Raw genomic sequence first — 22,282 nt, 5'->3', positions numbered from 1 at the left:
AACAGAAATGTAACGGAGCTCTACATTGACAAAAATTGAAAGTTAGAAGACTAAATTGACAAAACTAAAAGTGAGAGGACTAAAATAAAAAAATGTGAAAGTTAGAGGGTCAGTTTTGCATTTTTGCCTAAAGTTTTTCTCTGATTCATACTACCAAGTAACATAAAAATAGTGGATTCCAGTTAATTAAACTGGTAAATTTTTTGATAATTGAATAAGAGATCTGAGATTCAATTTCTACCTACATCAAAAATTAATCGGTGTTTTGCTATTATACAGAACTATTATCACGAGAAACAAGGAATTTTTAAAAAAAAAAAAAAAACAAAGAAAGCATGATCTATCTAAACTTAACAAGCGGTAACACTAACAACTAACAAACTGAAAACCACTCGCCACACAGTACTCGCTACTACTACCACAAAAAATCCCCCACCATGGACGAAGACGATACCATTACCACCACCACCACCACCACCACCAACTTGGTAGTACCAAACCCGCAGGCCCAAACCCAGACACGCCGGCCACGTGGATTCGCCGCAGTAGCGGCCGGAGGCGCGTCGGGAAACAAGGGAAAAAAGGAGAGGGAGAAGGAGAAAGAGAGAACGAAGCTCAGAGAGCGACACCGCCGCGCCATTACAAGCCGCATGCTTGCCGGTCTCAGGCAGTACGGTAATTTCCCGCTCCCGGCGCGTGCCGACATGAACGACGTGCTCGCCGCGCTGGCGCGTGAGGCCGGGTGGGTCGTCGAGGCCGACGGGACCACGTATCGACAATCGCCGCCCACGCCCGCACCCGCACCCGCTCCTTCCCAATCCCAATTGCCGCAATTGGTAATTATCGATTTGATACAAATTTAGGCGATAATTTGAAATTCAATTTGGATTGTAATTGTGTTTTGAATTTTTATATAATGTGTATGATTAATGTTTAGAAATTGGCTTTTATCTCTGTTTGGTTGCTGAGAAAGTGGATGAAAGAGGGGAAAAATTGAGCTTTAAGTGTTATGGAAATTTTTTTTTTTCTATACTTATAAAGTGAATGGAAAGAGATGGAAAAAAAAACTTGAGCTTTGAAAGTAATGGAATTTAAATATATATAAAAAAACCACTATTTAGTCAGTTAGTTAATTAGTTAGAAATTGGCTGTATTTCTGTTTGGTTGCTGAGAAAGTGAATGAAAAGAGATTTTTTTTTTTTTGATCTTTGCATGTTGTGGGAAAGAAAAAAAAAATCTCTATTTAGTCAGTCAGTTAGTTAAAAATAAGCTTTGTCTATGTTTGGTTATTGAGAAAGTGAATGAAAAGAGAGAAAAAAAAAATTGAGCTTTGAATGTTATGGAAAAAAAGACAAACCTCTATTTTAGTAAGTTAAGTTGGTTTGTATGTTGAGGTAACTCGTTCTTGTTCAGTTCTTATATAAGTAGAATATGAACTAGTTTTATTTGGGGGTCACTCTATGGTTCCACATATGCCTTTTGTATTCGGTCAGAATTAGTTAATTTGTTAGTGATATTTTCTTGGGCTACCTCTTATATATATATATATATATATATATAAGAGTGTTTAGTGATGTAATTTAGGCATATCAATAATACAAGAAGTTTATTTATCACACTCTATTTTTTGACAATTGGAAAATTTTTGTTTCACACTTGATGATGTACACTCCTGTACACACAATCTATACACTTTCACACAAGGTGTCTGAATGTTTCAAGAATGTTTACATTTTGACACATGATGTGTACGGAGAGTACGTAAGGGAGTGTGAGACAATCAAAACCCTATATAATTATGCAATTGCATATGCATTGACAGGCAGCAGCATTTCCAGTTGAGAGTCCACTATCTGCTTCTGCTGCGGCTATGAGTTTGACACATTGTTCTGTCAAACAAACAACAATAGAGTGTTCACCGTCGCTTCTTGGAATTGATGACAGCTTGTCACCAGCTTCTCTTGATTCATCTGTTGTAATAGGAGAGAGAGACAGAGAGATGGATACCAAATATACCACTGTAGCCTCAGCCTCTGTAAGCCCCATCAATTCGACTTCGGTCCAATGCGGTATAGAGGTAGACCCTCATCACCTTCATTTCTTTTACCAATTTATCGATATGAATGCTACCTTGCAAACAGGGTTATCAACATGTCTTTCGTTCAAAAAATTTGTTCTACTTTTGTTGGCAATGTCAACTTATTAATTTTTATTTCTTTATTATTATTATTATTATTATTATTGTTGTTGTTTTTTGTAAATCACGGTGATAAGGTTGACCTCTAGGTGAAAGGGGGTAGTTTAATATTTCCTTTATGTGCAAATACCTACATCTACATATACGTGTAGGTGGGTGGGGTGTGATGCAAGAAATGCAAAGAAAATTTAATTTACTTTAGTTTTTTCTAATTTTATAAGTCAATTGTTTTTTACTATTGGTCCATTGATTATTCTAAGTGATTAGTATTTTATTTAATCCCTTAGAGAAAGATTATCTTTGTAATGCAATATTTAGGCACACTATTGTACTCCAATGGAGATTGTTTACAGTTTGCTTTGGTAATCAAAAAATTTGTTGGAGTTTCTTCTCTTAGTAGCTGCTGATTCTAGGTGACCCTACGTGCTGATTCTAGGTGATCCTATGTGCAAATTCCTAGGTTTTAGTTGCTTGCTTGAAGCCAATTCCAAACAAGTGGTGCTTGTTATTAGATTTTTTTTTTTTTTTTTGTCCAGAGTTACATTCGTTTTGGTATGATGTGCGAAGACAGTTTTATTTTAATTTAGCTTTGTATACTTTTAGAAGTCAATTATATCTTTTACTTTTGGTCTGCTGGATTTATTTTAAATCTTATTAGTTAGTTAGGTTATTGGTATTGTGGGGTCCAATAATTTGTGACCCTGGTCCATTTTTACACTGGGGCTCAAGGCCCGAGCCGAGGAAGGTTATAGCCGAGGATAGGTAATAGAAGTCCAAATAGTCTTGAGACACAGCCGAGGATGATTTTGTCCTCGGCATATCCGAGGTCTCCCTGGAAGAAAGGGCAAAAACGGTATAGGAACAGTTTGGGAAAAAATCTAAAATATCTAGGTCAATAGAGAAGGGTACGCTGGATAGTATAACGACCAAGTACAAAGGAAAAGCTGCCCTTACTGCCATTCAATACTCTGCACCTGACAGAGCCATACTCTTCAGCTTTTACAACCACCCCCAACCACTCTGGGTATGGGCTGATGGGACAAGTATCAGTCATGGAAAATTGAACCCATATGTGGACGTTGGATAAGGGATACAGGCTAGTATAAAAGGAAAATGAAGCAATCCGGGGAAAGAGGCTGGGAAAAATGGCCAAAAACCAGAGCCACCCAGCCCGCCTCCAGGAGAAAGACTCCTAAGGCGAACACGATTTAATTATGTATGAACGTCATGGAAAACCACTGTCTTGAGACCAAGGTCTAGCCTTTCAAACCCACGCTCTATAAATGATATTGTTTGGGTTTTTTTACGCGCGAACCCAACATTATTAGGGGTCGTTCCAAATTGTGTCCTCACAATTGGCGCCGTCTGTGAGGAAGGCTTGTGTGTTGGCATAGGCGGTAGGTCGAGACAGTTCCCTTGTCATTTCTAACAGCCGGTTGTAGTGTTCTAGCGTAAAGTTCCACTAAGGGCTACGTTTCTTCGCTAGGGTCTATGTTTCTTTACTAGGGACTGCGCTTCGTAGCGTCAGCAGCACTGATGGTTCTAGGGGCTTGGCCGAGAAGCTAATTCCCCTAAACCAAGGTCCCACGCCATAACTAAGGGGTTAATTCCCCCAACTACTTAAAAATCAAGTTTTGGACAGAATCAAGGTATTGCATGGTTCTCGGACTCAAACTTATGGGGAAACCAACTACTTAAATATCAAGTTACTTAAATATCAAGTTTCGGACAGAACCAAGGTATTGCATGGTTCTCGGACTCAAACATATGGGGAAACCAACTACTTAAATACCAAGTTTCGGACAGAACCAAGGTATTGCATGGTCTTCGGACTCAAACCTATGGGGAAACCAACTACTTAGAAATCAAGTTTTGGCCACAACCAAGGTATTGCATGGTCCTCGGACTCAAACCTATGGAGAAGTCAGCTACTTAAGAAGAATTCTAAGTCGCTCAGTCCTCGGACCAAATACCATAAAAGGTTAAGGCTATGAAAGTTATTAGGAAGATGGCGAAACGCCTTATTACTCAGTGACCTACAGGGGTTGTACATTTTGGGTTATATATCCTCGGATGATTACTTCCTACATGGCATCGAGCATTCAGCCATCACCTTGTTCAAATTTGGGGTATACAACCCATTTTCATGTCGGCATCGAGCATTCAGCCGTCACCTCGCTCAAGTTTGGGGTATACAACCCATTTTCAGGTTGGTCTTATTGTACACGATACCTCTAATAAGTTCATCATGACATCTTTTTTCTTGGTAAGGGATTTCGGCCCAAAATATTGTTTTCTCAGGTCGGCGTTATTATGCCAGACAGCTCTAATAAGCTCATCATAATATTTTTTCCTTTTCTTCTTAGTAAGGATTTCAGCCCTAAGTATCATTTGTTCAAATCGGCCTTATTATGTCGGATAGTTTCAATAAGTACAAAGCAAGGTCTTTTTATTGACTGGGATTTCGGCCCTAAGCATCGTTCATAGTACAAAACTAAAAAATCACAGGGTAGTACGTCTATTCATGGCATAACCATTTAAAAAAAAAGAGATAGAATATATGAAGTAAAGCATGATGACTTTTTATTAATATAAAGAGGCATTACAGTGTACAATGAAGGGCTTAAACAAGTTTGGGGTATACAACCCAAACTTGTTTGGGGTATACAACCCATTTTCAGGTTGGTCTTATTGTACACGATACCTCTAATAAGTTCATCATGACATCTTTTTTCTTGGTAAGGGATTTCGGCCCAAAATATTGTTTTCTCAGGTCGGCGTTATTATGCCAGACAGCTCTAATAAGCTCATCATAATATCTTTTCCTTTTCTTCTTAGTAAGGATTTCAGCCCTAAGTATCATTTGTTCAAATCGAACTTATTATGTCGGATAGTTTCAATAAGTACAAAGCAAGGTCTTTTTATTGATTGGGATTTCGGCCCTAAGCATCGTTCATAGTACAAAACTAAAAAATCACAGGGTAGTACGTCTATTCACGGCATAACCATTTAAAAAAAAAAAGATAGAATATATGAAGTAAAGCATGATGACTTTTTATTAATATAAAGAGGCATTACAGCGTACAATGAAGGGCTTAAACAAGACTATATAAAAAACGAATTACAAAAGCAATAAAAAAAAAAAAAAAAAAAAAAAACAAACAAACAAACAACCAGAAATCTTTTTAAGCTCTGCTTCCAAGTCTTTCCAAATTCTGCCCCAGTGACGCCCATATTGAGAGGAGGACCTTCCTAGGGGTGAGAGGAGAAGAAGAGGAAGAAGGAAAAGCACCAAGATGGATCTGGTGATGGGAAAGAAGAAGAAGGAGAGGCAAAAGGAGGCACCAGTGAAGGAAGAGAGGAAGAAGCAGGGATACTTTGTCCCTACGTCAGTCCTGACTCCTAACACGCCGGTGCCATGTTAGCTATGCTCACAAGAGAGCGGCTGGTACTGATAATGGGTGACCCCAGCTCAGTCGCGCCAAAAGTTTGACGTGATGAGCCCCTGCTTCGGATTTTGGCTGAAAGGAGGATGAGAAGTATCTTGAGTCTTTGCCATCCCTGCCCTGACCAAGCCATTTTGAGTTTCACAAGAACGTAGCATTTCTGGGAAGGGTATGGTCTCTTCATTCCCGCTCCTATCGTGGACAAATCACAATTCAAAGTGCAAGCGAGCGGATAAGGGAAACTCTGGGGGAGACTAAGGGTTTTCAGACTTTAAAAGGATTGAAAGGTCTCTGTGTAAGAGAGGTAGCCTCCTGCTTTCCTTCTTATATGAAGGGCAAAACGGGAGGCATTTAATCTGTCCAAGTTTCCAAGAAAATCGGTAAACGAGAATATACCCGTTCCACTTCCCCACGCCGTCAATAACTGTTGAATTTAAATGGTCTCGTAAAGGGAAATCATTAAAGGCGCGTTTCAGATAATGAAGCGACAGGAACGCATCATGAATGAATTCAAAGCAAACCGCATCTCGTAGTCCGGTATGTTTCCTGGATAGGTGGAGAGACACCCACATTGATGAAGGGCAGATCTAAGCAGACCGCAATAAAGGCGTGGCATTACTAAAACCCTCCTCTCCGACCAAGAGGTCGGACAGCAGGATTTTGAGGGGATAGTGGGGTCCAATAATTTGTGGCCCTGGCCCATTTTTACACTGGGGCCCAAGGCCCGAGCCGAGGAAGGTTATAGCCGAGGATAGGTAATAGAAGTCCAAATAGTCTTGAGACCCAGCCGAGGATGATTTTGTCCTCGGCATATTCGAGGTCTCCCTGGAAGAAAGGGCAAAAACGGTATAGGAACAGTTTGGGAAAAAATCTAAAATATCTAGGTCAATAGAGAAGGGTACGCTGGATAGTATAACGACCAAGTACAAAGGGAAAACTGCTCTTACTGCCATTCAATACTCTGCACCTGACAGAGCCATACTCTTCAGCTTTTACAACCACCCCCAATCACTCTGGGTATGGGCTGATGGGACAAGTATTAGTCATGGAAAATTGAACCCACACGTGGACGTTGGATAAGGGATACAGGCTAGTATAAAAGGAAAAAGAAGCAATCCGGGGAAAGAGGCTGGGAAAAATGGCCAAAAATCAGAGCCACCCAGCCCGCCTCCAGGAGAAAGACTCCTAAGGCGAACACGATTTAATTATGTATGAACGCCACGGAAAACCACTGTCTTGTGACCAAGGTCTAGCCTTTCAAACCCACGCTCTATAAATAATATTGTTTGGGTCTTTTTACGCGCGAACCCAACATTATTAGGGGTCGTTCCAAATTGTGTCCTCACAGGTATTTATTTGATTTCCTAGAGATAGGTTATTTTTCTAATTCAATAATTAGGCTTTTCTAAGTCAATTAGAATTAGGCTTAACTCCTATTAGTCTATATAAACACACTATTGTACTCCAATGAAGATCGTTCATATTTGCCTGAGTAATAAAAATTATTTGTTGGAATTTTTTCTTCAATTCCTTGGTGCTGATTCTAAGCGACCCTAGGTGGTGTGGATTCCTAGGTTATGCTTCCTTGTTTGGTACCAATTCCAAACAAGCCAAAGTGCTTATTTCAAGGTTATTTTATTTTTCATTTCTTTAATTTTAGAGTTGCATCAGTTTTGGTTTTGTCTTGTGTCAGGGTATGTATTTGTGTGCATGTGTCACAATATTTTTGGTTCATTGGTCACACACGAGACATTTGTTATCTGATATAATTGTCTGGGGAGCGTCATTGTTGTTTGAAGCTGTCAAGTAAGAAAATATCTGATCAGGTGGTTTATTGGTGCAGCTTATTCAAGATATTCATTCTGGGGAGCATGGGAATGGTTTTACAAGCACTCCATATGTCCCTGTTTATGTAAAGCTTCCGGTAGGTGTTTTTCATTTTCTGATTTATAATATTTTGTATTGAGATTAATCTTTTGACAAGTGCTTACTTAATTATCTGCTTGCTTTCTTTTTCATATTTTAATTTTGTTTTTATACATTTTTCTTCTGCGTTTACAAATTATATCATGTGTACTCTATTTTCAGATTTTGTAATTGTTTCTATGAATTGTAAAATCCTTAGACTTCTGTGGCAGACTGGTGTTATCAACAATTTCTGCCAGTTGATTGATCCTGAAGGTGTTAGACAGGAGCTTAGTCATTTGAAGTCTTTAAATGTAGATGGTGTTGTTATTGATTGTTGGTGGGGTATTGTTGAAGGCTGGAGTCCACAGAAATACGTATGGTCTGGCTATAGGGAACTCTTTAACATCATCCAGGAATTCAAGCTGAATTTGCAGGTAGACTCCCAGGATTTAATTGAGTTATGTGTATGGTATTTGGCATAGGTTCAAATATTTTAAACATGTGCATAAACATGTCCAATATATTATGTATATGTTGGTGAATTTTACCATATCTAAATTCATAGGATGTCACCCATGTACATACAATGTCTTTACTTATTTATTTATTTATTTTAATGCTGGCCATCAATAGATTAAGTACCCCTTATTTGAAAAATAACAAAGTAAAGATAATAAAATAAAAATGTTGTTTATACTTATCAAAATAAAAATAAAAATGTTGTTTATGTAAAAATTGATCATACATTTTTTTTTCTCACACTTGCAATGCCATTTATCATTTAAATATAAAAAAAATATGACCCATTCTACTAATTTAAGTAAATATGAAAGATCCCCCCATCTTTGTTGTTTGTAGTTTAAGTTGAATGGTTTGGACCTATACAATTTTGCACTATATGTTCCTCTATTGTTAACTGGAGAGCCTATTGGCGGATTCATGTGTAGGATTGAAATTGTCAAATAAATCTAAACATAAAATCAAATCTTCCCAGTTTATATGAAGAAATGATACACATCACATAAGAACCATCACAAATACACACATATACATATAAATATGTTATGTAATGTATAAAACTAGTGATCACTTGTCTTTCAAAAGAATGGATTTGTGTCATATATTTATTTATTTCAATATATAACTAGCTTTTGTAAGGCGGTGCTTCCTTACGGAATAATTTAGTTTTGATCAAAGTGTGACCATCTTCGATGAGATAGACCTACCAAAAGTTGAAAACATTTTAGAAAAGTTTAAGTTACTCGTGTTCTCATGTCATCTACCAATTTGGCGAGTCAAATAATGAGAGATGAACCCATTCTGTTGATGACTTCAATAGAATTTCATGTGTAGATGTTGATTAACTGAACATTTTGTTGAAGATGTTGTAGATCACATCAACCACAATTTTCTGAAAGAAATTTTAGTCACTATGTAGAAGAGTTTCATTCTGTTGACACGTCTTCTAACTTGTTTGACATTAGTCTCGCATAAGTCTAAGTGTATAGGCTCTTCATGCTTGCTTTATCATTTGCTAGATATATATATTTTTTGAATATCTTTTTCAATGTTTCCAAACATTTCTAAGTGTTTCTGATTTTTTTACATTCTATAAAGTTGCATTTCTGAAATTTTCGAATTGTATTTTTTCTTTTGATGGATGTAATGGCAGACTCTAACATATTCATAGTGTATTGTGTCTTGGGTCCTAGTGAAAGTCATTCTACTGTGGATAAATTGAGTCCCCTGTCATATTATTCATTTATTTGTAACTGCATTTTTATAATTCTTTAGGATTTTTTTTATAAGTAAATTGAAGTTTGTCTTTTTTATTTATTCATAGATACAATAGGATTTGAGGTAGTCCCTTATCAATAAAACATGTTGTAAAACCAAAAAAAAAAAAAAAAAAAAATGTGGTACTCCCTGAGAACCTACATTTACACTGTTGTGTCTGTTTATTGGTCTCTCAAGTTTCGGCGTATTCTTGAACCCTACCAAGTATAGGAGCTCAAAGTGCTTTGCTACCTAAAATTTTCATGTTAAAAATTCTAATTCATGATTCTTTTCTAATCGGTGAGAATATAGGGTTATTATGGAAACATTATTATGACTGATTTTTATAGGTAAGGGTTTCTCTAATTGACAGTTTGTCTTTTTAAGAGAATGCATATTACTCATTGTTGTTGAATAATTTTTAAAATATCTTATAAAATTCCAAAGGTTGTGATGGCATTTCATGAGTATGGAGGAAATGACTCTGGTGACACGTTGATTGCCCTTCCACAATGGGTTATGGAGATTGGAAAAGACAACCCGGATATATTCTTCACAGATCGTGAAGGTAGGAGGAATCCTGAATGTCTGTCATGGGGCATTGATAAAGAACGAGTTCTAAAAGGAAGAACTGCCATTGAGGTATTTATTGAATTGATAAATTTGTCTTTCTTTACTATTGAAAATGAAGCTATAAATTTTATTTTATTGAACTTCTACTAAGACATTGTCGCCACTTTCTCTTGTTAATGTTCTTTTTTTTTTTCTTTCATGTTAGTTAATCACAAAATGGTACTTCATAACATGAGTCTTTTATGCATGGGACCTGTTGTTCTCAGTTGGAACTCATTTATGCTTTTTGTTGCTCATTAGTAGTCTCGCATTTATGCTTATGTCTATTGTAAATGTTTGTCTTTTTTTTTGTTCAAGTCAGTTAATCTCAAAATGGTTCTTCATAACAAGTCTTTTATGCATAGGACCAGTTGTTCTCAGTCGAAAGTTAAAACTCATTTATGCTTATATCTTTTGGATTTTTGTTACTCATCAGCAGTCTCAAATTTGTGCAGGTCTATTTTGATTTCATGAGAAGCTTCCGGACAGAATTTGATGACTTGTTTGCAGAGGGTCAAATTTCTTCTGTAGAGATCGGACTCGGGGCATCTGGGGAGCTGAAGTATCCTTCTTCTTCTGAAAGGATGGGATGGAGGTATCCTGGTATTGGTGAATTTCAGGTATCTAGTAAACCTAACTGCTCCATATATATATATATATATATATACACCTTCAGTTTTATTTATTGTAACTCTATAGTCGACGTTTTCTTCTGTATATTGTGAGTTTTTATTTTTAAATGGAATAAGAATGCATTAACATCATCCCATTGCCCTGAAATCCTAGTTCTTTTTAATGTATGGAAAAGAAATGCACTAGGCCATACTGCTATCCATTGGGTCATCATTTTATAAGGGTTTGTTTCAGAACCGTTAGTATTGATATATGTGCACACCAATTACCTTTAGGTCAAATGCATTTCCAGGTGTTTTCAATGGAGACGTCCAGGGTATGGAGCCCCCCTCCCCCACTTAAAATGTATCAAAAAAAGTATTGATATATGTATACAAATAATATGCTGCCCCTAATCTTTCTATCTCTGACATGGTCCTACTTTACATTGTTACTTTCCAAACTGAAATTTTCACAATATATACATGCAACATAACATGAATGCATACTTACATCACAAAAGCACACATACACTGACAGAAAAATACAAACATGCTAATACTTGCATGGAATACCAAATACATGTTATTGTTTAGAAAACTAATCTTATGATTGGGAAATTTAAGGATTTGTCTGTTTGGAATCCTATCCTAGAGAGAATGGAGAGGAGATTAGCAGGTTGGAAGAGAATGTATTTATCTAAAGGGGGTAAGGTGACACTCATTAAAAGCTCACTATCTTCTTTACCTATATACTTTCTTTCCCTTCTTCCTTTACCAGGTAAGATGGCTAAGCGTATGGAGAAATTACAGAGAGATTTTTTGTGGAATGGGATTGGAGGTGAACCTAAAATTCATTTACTTAATTGGGCCAAGGTTTGTAGGCCTTTGCAGGTTGGGGGGTTGGGTATTAGACGGTTGGGTACCTTTAATTCTGCCTTACTAGGTAAATGGTTGTGGAGGTATGGCTCGGAGACTGATGCTTTATGGAGGAGGGTTATAGAGGCAAAATATGGGAATATTTGGGGTGGTTGATGTACGAAGAAGGTGACAAGTCCTTATGGGGTCAGCTTGTGGAGATACATTAGAAGTGGCTGGTTGAACTTCTCTAAATTTCTTGTTTATGATGTGGGGGATGGTACTAGAGTGAAATTTTGGAAGCATGTGCGGTGTGGGGATTGTACCCTCCAAGAGGCCTTTCCAAAGCTTTACTATCTTAGTAGGTCAAAGGATTCCTCGGTGGCTGAAGTTATGGATTGGTCGGTTGGGAGATTTCACTGGAATGTGCAATTTCGTCGTCCACCACAAGATTGGGAAGAAGAAGCCTTTGATCGGTTTATGGAGTTGGTATATTCTTCGTCAGTGTAGGGGTTTGGCCCAGATAAGGTTTGTTGGAAGGCTGCAAGGAATAGAGGTTTTGAGGTTAGAGGTTATTATAGTTCCTTCTACGCTCCTAATCTTGTTTCCTTTCCATGGAAAATGATATGGCAATCGAAGGTTCCTCCAAGGGTAGCTTTCTTTTCTCAGTCTGCTTCCTTAGGTAAGATCTTAACAATAGATAACCTTTGTAAAAGGCGAGTGATAGTGCTTGACTGGTGCTATATGTGTAAGAGGTGTGGGGAGTCGGTGGATCATCTTCTACTTCATTGTTCCATAGCTTGGGAGTTGTGGTCTTTGGTTTTCTGCTTGTTTGGTATTCGATGGGTTATGCCTCATACTGTTCTTGAGTTGTTTTGAGGCTTGGGAAGGAAAGTTTGCGCGACATCGTCACATTGATGTTCGGAAATTAGTGCCTCATTGCTTGATTTGGTGCATTTGGCGTGAAAGGAATGCTAGAAGCTTTGAGGGTTGCGAACGCTCTTTGCTGGAGATTAAATCCTTTTTCTTACGCACTCTCTTTGAATGGAGTGTGGTTTTTTCTCATTTTTCTTGTTCTTCCTTTTCTATTTTTCTTGACTGTTGTTCTTTTGTTTCTTGATTTGTGCCCCCATAGTACATCCCCAATGTACTCGGTTTGGTAATTTTTATTATTAATAATATTCTTACGTTATTTATCAAAAAAAAAAAATGATTGGGAAATTTTTGCCTTACCTATCATCTATCAGTTAGCAAGGCCATGAGATATTAATCAATTACATGATATAGTAATCTTATGATCGGGAAATTCTATACATGTTTATATTGTCACATTGGTTTTGCAGCAAAAGCTTGCATGACTACTTATTTGAAATTTGAAATTATGCTCATTATAATTGTATTGAACTTCTGTAGTTCTGTACATGTTTATGTCTAATCTCATTGATTTTTCAACAAAAACCGTGCATTGCTTGTTATTTCAAAATTAAAACTGTGCTCATTATAATTCCTTCCACTTATATTGATTGCATTTATGGCAGTGCTATGATAAGTATCTACAACAAAGTCTGTGCAGAGCATCTAAATTGCGGGGGCACTCATTCTGGGGTAAGTGTCCTGATAATGCCGGTCAATACAATTCTAGGCCACATGAAACTGGGTTCTTTTGCGAACGAGGTGATTATGATAGCTACTATGGCCGCTTTTTCCTCCATTGGTATGCACAGACATTAATAGACCATGCAGATAACGTTTTGTCTCTTGCAAGCCTTGCATTTGATGAAATAAAAATAATTATTAAGGTAAGCATTGGTGCATCTCAATACATCTATCCAATATTTAGTATGTTAAGTTGTATTTTCATCTCTCTTTATGACTTTCTCAAGTCACTAAATTCTGTTGGTGTTCCTTATACAAATTATAACCAATAATCATTTTAGAGATGCCATTGAAAGTCAAAAGAAAAATCCATAGTATTTTGCTGACATTTCAGGCACTGCCTATCTTTTCACACCAACCTCTGTCGATCACAGTTCCTCTCTGAATTAACCTCCATTGCCACTATCACTTTCATTGCCTCCAAAACAAGTCTACCTGTGCTTGAATTTTGGCTGAATTACTGAACTTAGTTTAGGGAGTATATTTGATTTTTAAATTTGGTTCTGGTGGATGAATTGCACCCTGATCATTTCAGTCATTCAGTTGGTCTTGTTTTATGATTTGGCTACTTGTTAGAGTTAGTTTGTATTATATTTTTTAATCACATTTATTTACATTAGCACTCTTGTAATCATGCCATAAACCCCAATATAAATATGTGCTAAGGTGAGGGATTGACTTATGTAGCCTTACACCTTTTTCTCAAATCTGTTTCTCCCTCTCCATTCTTCTTTTCTCCTTTTCTCTCTTTAACCATATCTAATTTTACAACTCAACTGTTCTCTTTGATTTAATATTCAGGAACTTGCACTCACATGATGCACCTACATTGTGCAATTTGTACTAGCCCCATCCTTTTAAGAATAAAGAACATTCCTTTTTTTTTGTCCTGAAAATTCTGTCTAATGTTGAAAACCAAAATAATGATATTCATAATTTTATTGCAATAGTCTTTTTATCAATTTTTTTACTTGCAACATGATATAGCCCTTTGTCTTGAGAGACTACAATGAGACTTCCTGTGGAGCGGGTTGGGGGAGGAGTCTAAGCTACACTTGGTTAGTTGGGATAAAATATATTTGCCTTATCAAAATGGTGGGCTGGCTGTAAGAAAGCTCAAAATTTTTAATGAGGCACTATTGTTTAAGTGGTTGTGGAGGCCAACTAGAGAGGGACTCGTTTTGGAGGCGAGTGGTGGATCTGAAGTATGGCTGTATGGGAGGTGGTTGGTGTACAAAACCAGCCACTGGGACATATGGGGTGAGCCTCTGGAAATTCATCCAGCTGGGGTGGATTAAATTTTCTCAATTTATTAAATTCAATGTGGGTGATGGTACAAGAGTAAAGTTTTTGTTGGATGTGTGGTGCGATGATACTTCTCTTAAGGAGGAGTCTTTTCCAGAATTATATTGTATTGCTCAGAATAAGGAAGCTCTTGTATCAGATCATATGAAGTTAATGAATGGTTCGATTTTCTGGCAATAAAATTTTATTAGGCAGTCCAGGATTGGGATTTGGAATCTCTTATGGTTTTCCTGGATCTTTTATATTCTAGTGAAGTGACTGAGGTTTGTTCTTTTTATAATATGTTAGCTCCCTTATGTGGTGTTCAATTCCCTAGGGAAAATATTTGGAAGCCAAAGTCCCCTCTAAAGTGTCTTTCTTCCTCTGGGTGGCTTCTATAGGGAACATTCTAACAGTGGAGAATTTGAGGAAGCATAATATTATCCTGGTTAGTTGGGTGTTGCATGTGTAAGAGGGATGAGGAAATGGTAGATCATTTGTTAATGCATTGCACCTTGGCTAGAGAAATGTGGGATTTTGTTTTTGCCCTGTTTGAGATATATTGGGTGATGCCTAGGAGGGTTATTGATTTATTAGCTTGTTGGCAAGGTGGTTTTGGGTGTCATCAGTGTGTTGAAATTTGAAAAGCTATTCCTCGTTGTTTGATGTGGTATTTGGAGGGAAAGAAATACAAAGAGCTTTGATGAGTGCGAGAGGACTATGATAGAGCTGAAAGCTTTCTTTACAAGGACACTTCTTGAGTGGATGTCAGCCTCAGGGATGTTTTCTTTTGCTAGTTTAGTTGAGCTTGTTGATTTTTGTAGTTTTAGAGCTTTACCATGATGCTCTGTTAGTTTATTCTTCCAGTGTACTTGCAGTTAATTTTATTAATAAATTTTTCTTTATTACCTATCAAAAAAAAAAAAAAAAAGAGGGTACTTTTTCACTCCTAATGTAAAAGTTAATTGGAAACAAATAAGAAGTGCATGGGAAAATATGGAAAGCTTGTGCTGTTGACATGTTGTGTAACCTATCTCCTCCTTTATCACCACCAGACCACTACTGATTTCTTTGTCAAAAATTGATTCAAACCACCACCAAACAGCCTCTGCAATCATTATGCCATATGTTTTTTTTAAAGTTATAATTTATTATGGGCAAAACTTAGTTATAGTAACTTAGGTGTGGTTCCTTAGGTTCCCTAATTACATCACTAAATGTGGTCAATTTATACATGTCAGCAAACAGTGTTAACCTCATTTTTAACCCTTGCCTGATTTAAAAAAAAAAAAAAAACCCAACCAGCCACTGTCACTCTCAAACCTCAACCTCCTCCTCCTCCTCCTTCCCTCACAACCTCTCTAAGCTCCACCACTCTGTCACTGACATCCTCTCCCTCTCCAGAAACATCTCCAGTGTCCCCTTGAAGACCAAAACCCTATCAACCCAAAATTTCCAACACTACTAAATCCAATCCAAAAAAAATAAAAGGAAAGGAAAACCCAGAAGCAGATGAATCCGGTTCAATACCTTAATCAATTAACTGAAATCCAACCCATGAAAAGCAAAACCCAGAAGTGAGAGATTTTGACACAATCAGAAGACTGGTGTTGGTGAGCAGTGGAGGTGAGAGAAGTTTTGGGATTGATCCAGGTGAGGCCTAGTGGGTGGTGGGTTGGTGATGCCCCCATGCCATTGGAGGATGAAAGCCAAGGTTTATGAGTGCAAGAGGAAGGAGGTTTAGTGTCGATGGGGTTGTGGCGGATGTCAATCTCGAGATCTTGTACTGCCTGGGAACTTGCCTGAGAGGGAGAGGAAGTTGGTGGCAGTGTTGCAGAGCTTAGAGAGGTTGGGAGGGAAGGAGGAGGAGGAGTGACATCTGGCTGGTTTTTTTTTTTTTTTTTTTTTCAACCAGATGATTCAGATCTAAAAATTTGTTAGGGTTTAAGTTGAGGTTAACACCGTTTATGCTTATGTGTATATTGACCACATGTTGTGATGTAATTGGGGAACCTAAGGAACCACACTTAAGGTATTTTACCTAAGTTTTGCCCATTTATTATTTTCTAAATAATTTTTATGTTGAAATTTAGAATAAATGGGAAACTGAGCATGTTCTGCTAATAGGTTGATCCAATCTCAGTCTTTGATACTATAAGATTAACTTAATATGAATACTGTGGTGGAAATGGCTGAGTGGTTCTTTGATGGAAAAGTACCTTGGAAGCAAGGTGGAGCAAGAGAAATGGGGTTGGTGGATGCTTAAAGATGATGATAGGTGGTTGTGGCTGGGTCTTTGCAGACATGATGCTGCTCTTTTGAATAGAACCCCTAACCCATTCAAACTCCAATTGATATACCAGAATACAAAAAATTGAAGCTTTGACATCATATAAAAACGTTTAAATCTCATTCAAGACAGTGCTACAAAGGAGATATCAGGTACAGCTGTCTAGGTTGGGGGGGGAGAGAGCGAGATTTTTTTTCTATTACAAGAGAAAGAAAGAACAAGTGAGCACCTTTACTTGTTAATTTGGTTCTGCTGGCATATTTGTGCAGAACCACCATAAATCACAAGAAACAGTCCAATGAAACTTCCTTCAAATAAACTAGTATTGACCAACTGATTTTTTTTTTTTTTTTTTTTTTTTTTTTTTTTTTTTTGTGGTGGGGGTGGGGTGGGGGGGGGGGGGGGGGGGGGGCACAGTGCTGAATTTGGTTATACATTGGTTGAGAAAATGAGAAAGCTTCCCTTTACATGGAAGTTTGAGGAGCCATTACTTTAAAAAAAAAAAAAAAAAATTTACTTCAGTTGTATAAAAAAGTGCTCAATGGGGTTTGTACTTTGTTGCTTTATTTTCTTTGCAAACCGTTTCATGTGTGTCGTTTCAATAAAAAAAAAACATTTTTAAGTTTTAACTGCAAGTGATTTATAGTTTTAAGTATAAAATGTGTTATAATTTTATGGAATTTAAATTTTATTTTTAAATTCTCGTTTTACCTTTATAACCTTAATTTAATTAATCTTCAATTAGACAATAAGGTTATTTTTGGAAGTACAGAAAAGTGCACCTTAAGAATTCTATTCCAATTTAAAATTGTCATTATTAATTCATATTCAATCACATGTATTTGTCTCCACCATTCCACCCTATCCAAAATCCTACTCTTTGTCACCTCCTTAATTAACATGTCTTTTTTTACTACTTTTACTAGTATGATATACACGACTTTCATAATTTATTGGATGGGGTTAGATTCGTCCTAACCTGCAATTTGGGCCTGATTGGGTGAATCCAGTCAAATTCTGATTTTGCAGGTCTACCCAGCTGACCAGCTACCTGACTTGATTGGACTAAATTACTATTTAGCTTTCTGATCCCTGGTCCCAAGGATAAATTACTTTCCTAGGGACCATTTAATATACACTTAGTTGTTATCTATTATAATGTTTTTTAAAGTTTTTTAGCTATGACTTTTTGGAATAAATGTACAAATATGTACTTAAATGCTATGGGGACCTTTCGATCATCTTCTTATAGACACACAGCATATATGCAACACCTTAGTCCCATAACTTTTGAGGTCAGTTATAGATCCTCAATGGTTGGGGTCGACCATGCGTTTTCTTCTCCACCAATTTACCTAATTCCAAATCATACTCTTTGTACCTCCTTAATTAACTTGTCATTTTTTTACTTCTTTTATTAGTTTTTAAATAAATGTCTTACATAATTTACTGAATGGGGTTTGATTCTGCCTAACATGCAATTTAGACCTAATTAGGCAAATCCAGTGAAATCCTGATTTTACAGTTTAAACCAGGTACCTGACTTGATTGGACCGCATTCCTTTTTATCTTCAGATTTCTTCAATGTTATTTATTTAGTTTTCTGATAAGGAAGATAAAGTTAATTCCCTAGGGACCATTTAAAATACACTTCGTTTTATCTAGACTAAAATGCAAAACTCATCCTCTAAGTTTCACTAGAATTCATTTTAGTCCTCAAACTTTGCTTTCATTCATTTCTGCCCTCTAAGTTTCAAGTTTATTCAATTGAAGTATCTTCGTCAACTTCCGTTAAAATTGTTTTTAAAAAAAATCTAGAAAATATTTTTCAATCATTAACTGAATTTTTTTAATCAGAAAAAAATAAAAAATTTGGACAATTAACTGTAACATTTAACAAAAGTTGATGGAGAGGCCTTAATTGAATAAATTTGAAACTTAGAGGATTGAAATGAATGAAAGTAAAGTTAAAAGATTGAAATGAATATTGGTTAAACATAGAGCGTGAGTTTTGTATTTTAGCCTTTTATCTATTATGATGTTTTGTAAGTTTTTAGCTACGAAAATTTGAAATTAATTTACATGTGCGTAACCTCTTGAACGCTTTAGGGACCTCTCGAACATGGTATATTACAAGTTTCAGTTTTTGCTCCTGCTCCCACTTCCAATCATGCACCAACTCTGTGTTCTTGGGGCTTAGTGTGCTTGTCTTTGTCCCTAGCACACTTTGAAATGAAAAAGAAAAGAAAAACAAAAAAGAGGACCTTTTATCACCGTGGATTTTTTAAAAATTGAACATGATTCCTACCAATGGAAGGTTCTGCCTATAGACCAATCTTATGGTGGGATGGTGTTTGATTCTGGTTGTGGTGCATGCTTGCATTAGTTGAGAATGTGCAGTCTTTTGAGAACTTATAAACTAGGACATAACCATGACTGGAACCAGAACCATCCCAGTTAGGAGGTTGTGTTTAATAATTATGGCCATTTAGTCTTCGAAGTAGATGCTTGGTGATAGTGTTTCTTAATGAATATCTTATACTGGAGTTCATGCACGTTAATAAATAAACTATTATATAAATTTATAAAAGATTCTGATGTGCAGGTTCCTGCAATTCATTGGTGGTACAAGACTGCTAGCCATGCCGCGGAATTAACAGCAGGATTCTATAACCCTACAAACCAAAATGGATACTCTCCAGTTTTTGAGGTCCTGAGAAAACACTCGGTGACATTGAAGTTTGTTTGCTTGAGATTGCAAGTTTCTGGTCTGGAAAATGATGAAGCATTGGCTGACCCAGAAGGTTTAAGTCGGCAGGTGATGGCCTCGTTTATTGCCTTTGGACTTCCCATTTACTCTATAGGTTACTTATATATAGGTTTTTCTTTTGAGGGTTAACAATAGCAGCCTTTGACATACTACCTAGAATTGCATGTTGATGCCGTGCATGTTCAGTTAAATATTTTGTTTTGCTCAAATATGTGGATGGATTAATCTCTTCAGTATAGGTGATAGATGCTGATTTGTTTTACAGGTTTTGAACTCGGCCTGGGATCGAGGATTGACTGTAGCTGGTGAGAATGCTCTTTCATGTTATGAGAGAGAAGGATACATGAGAATTGTTGAGATGGCCAAGCCAAACAGTGATCCTGATCGCCGCCATTTTTCATTCTTTGTTTACCAACAGCCAACCCCTTTGGTTCAAGGAACAATTTGCTTCTCAGAGTTGGATTACTTCATTAAATCCATGCATGGTAAGGATTCAGAGTTAAATCTGATTTGCTCTAAAATATTTTATAGGATTGGACAAATCTTGACAAAAACTTATTCCATTGTATGCTTTGCATCACCAATGAACTCTAGCACAAATGATACTTCCTTCTCCCATAAGAAATAGTGGAGGTTGAGGTTGTGAGTTCAAAACCTAGTGGGTGCATATGTTTGTGTATACACACACACGTGCGCGTCATTATCTTCCCTCTTAAATTTGGAATTAAAAATAAACTTTTAATGTTTCCTTCCTTGAATCTCTCAGTTGTTCTATTTATTATTATGAACAGATTAATTTCAATTGTTCTCATTTAATTCATTTGAATTGTTTGTAATGCAATTTAAGATATAATGTAGTCTTTTCCTGTGTTTATAGGACATCCTTGAAGATTTGAAAATTTCCCCTTAAAGAGTTAATGCCAGCTGAGTATTAGAGAGGGGGGGGAGTAGATTTCTTTACATGAAGCAATTTCTTTTAACCTATGACACCAAAGTATGTCATGGTATGTGTCAACTTCAAAGCCTGATTATATGTGACATGGGGTTAATTTTCAGACTTCCCTAGTGTTTTTGGGGGAGATGGGGATGCTTATGCATTATTGTTAGTCCCTTCTACACAGTTTGATTATGATTCACTTGTCTGCATGTGTATTTTATATGAAATGAGGATACTAGTGAATCTTTGACCCACATCTACTCTCAGCCCACTCTTTTTCCACTGCCCAATGTGCATAATGCTAAAACTGCGGTCTTATCATGTTAATTCTCATGAGAATATGGTAATTAATGTTGACACTTCCCCTTTTAATGTCTTTTGTTGATTATCCTTTGCAGGTGAGATTGCAGGTGATCTGGTACCATGATAATGTGTGGATCCTTTTTTTCCTTATGAATGATACTATTAAAACAAGCTGGTTTCAACTTGAGGCCATTTAAGGGGACGAGTGGCATGTAGGCTACTGATTTTATGGTTGCTTAAACAACCCGTGCAGTCTAATTACCTGGTGTCTTAGATTATTCTATATTATAATTAGAATTATGTCTCCGCTTGCTAAGGCAAGGGCTGAGGTAAATGGGTGTTTAAAAAGTCAGACGTCAAAAGAATTTTATGTTCACTAATTCCAGACATTGTACATAAATTATGTTAATTACTTGGGAAGTTTCATGTATTCATATGAGCAACCACAGTCAAGAAGGCATTGTTGATAAGGCCTAGTTGATGATGTATTAGCACTTGAAGTGGCAAAAGTTAGTGATTTAATAGTAAATTCTTGCAACTGCAATCTTCAATTGACAAGGCTCACTGAATACTTGGAAGCAAGCTGGGTCTAGCCATCTAGAGACGGGTTGTCTGCTTAACCCAAATAGAATTACGCCATCAGTGTAAAAGGAGTTCCATGGACAACGAAGATTTGAGTACAAAAAACAGTTCTGCTGCAAGTGATTGCTGGGTAATCTCCCTAGGAATAAAACCAAAAAAGCCTAGGTCTTGGCAGTGATCCTTGTTGGTTGAGTTTGCCAGTGAATGGCCTTGGGCCTCTCATTATGGTGTTGGGTCGAATTGGGTGCTTTAGTTCCAAGCAGTGGCAACAGGACCAACTAATGGTTGATTCTTGTGACTAGACTTGATGCTACACCTGCGATGGCCTCGTTCACTTCCTCATTGTGTCTTCCTCACATGATATCATTGTAAGCATTTTTTCCTCCTCTGTGTGATGGATTTTGGACGGTGGTGGTGGGATGGGGAAATGAAGCGGGCAGGCGTCTTTATAGACGAAACTTGGCTCTAATACCACCATCGGTCCCTTGTGTATGGCAGTCTTGTTTAAAGTAGTGATCATTTATGGCCAGACTTGTGTCTTTGCGAGGCCAATGATGGTGTCAGAGCTGAATGCAAATGAAAGTACTATACTACTATTATTTATAGGCAAACATGCACTCCTTGAGAATAGACATATTCGTAATAGACGTATTCATTTAAGGAACAAGTTTATCTAATTCAAGAGTTTCAACCTTACCCAAAAACTCTCTATTGCATCTGTGAAGCAACATCATTTACTAAGCAGAAGCGGGATTATTACCAATGGTTAGGGTGCCCCATATTATAGTGTGATCGCCCATTGCAAACAAAAATTTCTACATCATTTGTAAAATTTTGCAAAATTCCTTTGTATCAAACCCATTTCCTTGCTTAGTATCATAATTTCATTATTGTCTCATAATTCCATAATTGTCTCAAGGTATGACTAGTAAAATGCCCATGACGAGCAAACATTAGGGTTATGAGTAAAGCCAGACAATATTTTTCATAATTAGTGAGTTGGTAAGTTGTTAATGATTTTTATATGAATCCTTTACTAACGTGACTATTGT

The 22,282-nt window shown here is 36.9% G+C and overlaps 1 protein-coding gene across 2 annotated transcripts; it reads left to right on the top strand.

The window, feature by feature from the left end:
- Positions 1-361: 361 nt before the first annotated feature.
- On the top strand, positions 362-21,934 carry LOC126710543 (beta-amylase 8). 2 transcript variants are annotated; one of them, XR_007649681.1, is made up of 11 exons: positions 362-836; positions 1,823-2,077; positions 7,487-7,567; positions 7,782-7,985; positions 9,775-9,969; positions 10,395-10,559; positions 12,947-13,207; positions 19,244-19,456; positions 19,674-19,893; positions 20,286-20,412; positions 20,744-21,934. XR_007649681.1 is itself a non-coding variant. In XM_050411057.1 (10 exons), the coding sequence occupies exons 1-10, from the start codon at positions 438-440 to the stop codon at positions 20,770-20,772; spliced, it is 2,022 nt and encodes a 673-aa protein (XP_050267014.1). In that variant the 5' UTR covers positions 363-437; the 3' UTR covers positions 20,773-21,934. The 2 variants fall into 2 exon arrangements, 1 of the variants encoding a protein (XP_050267014.1); XM_050411057.1 differs by lacking the exon at positions 20,286-20,412 and having other exon boundaries at positions 363-836.
- The last annotated feature ends 348 nt before the right edge of the window (positions 21,935-22,282 follow it).

The sequence above is a fragment of the Quercus robur genome, chromosome 12 (genome assembly GCF_932294415.1).
Source record: "Quercus robur chromosome 12, dhQueRobu3.1, whole genome shotgun sequence".
Classification (NCBI taxonomy): Eukaryota; Viridiplantae; Streptophyta; class Magnoliopsida; order Fagales; family Fagaceae; genus Quercus; species Quercus robur.
Note: the sequence above shows the minus strand (reverse complement) of the source record. Positions and strands in the feature narration are given on the sequence as shown.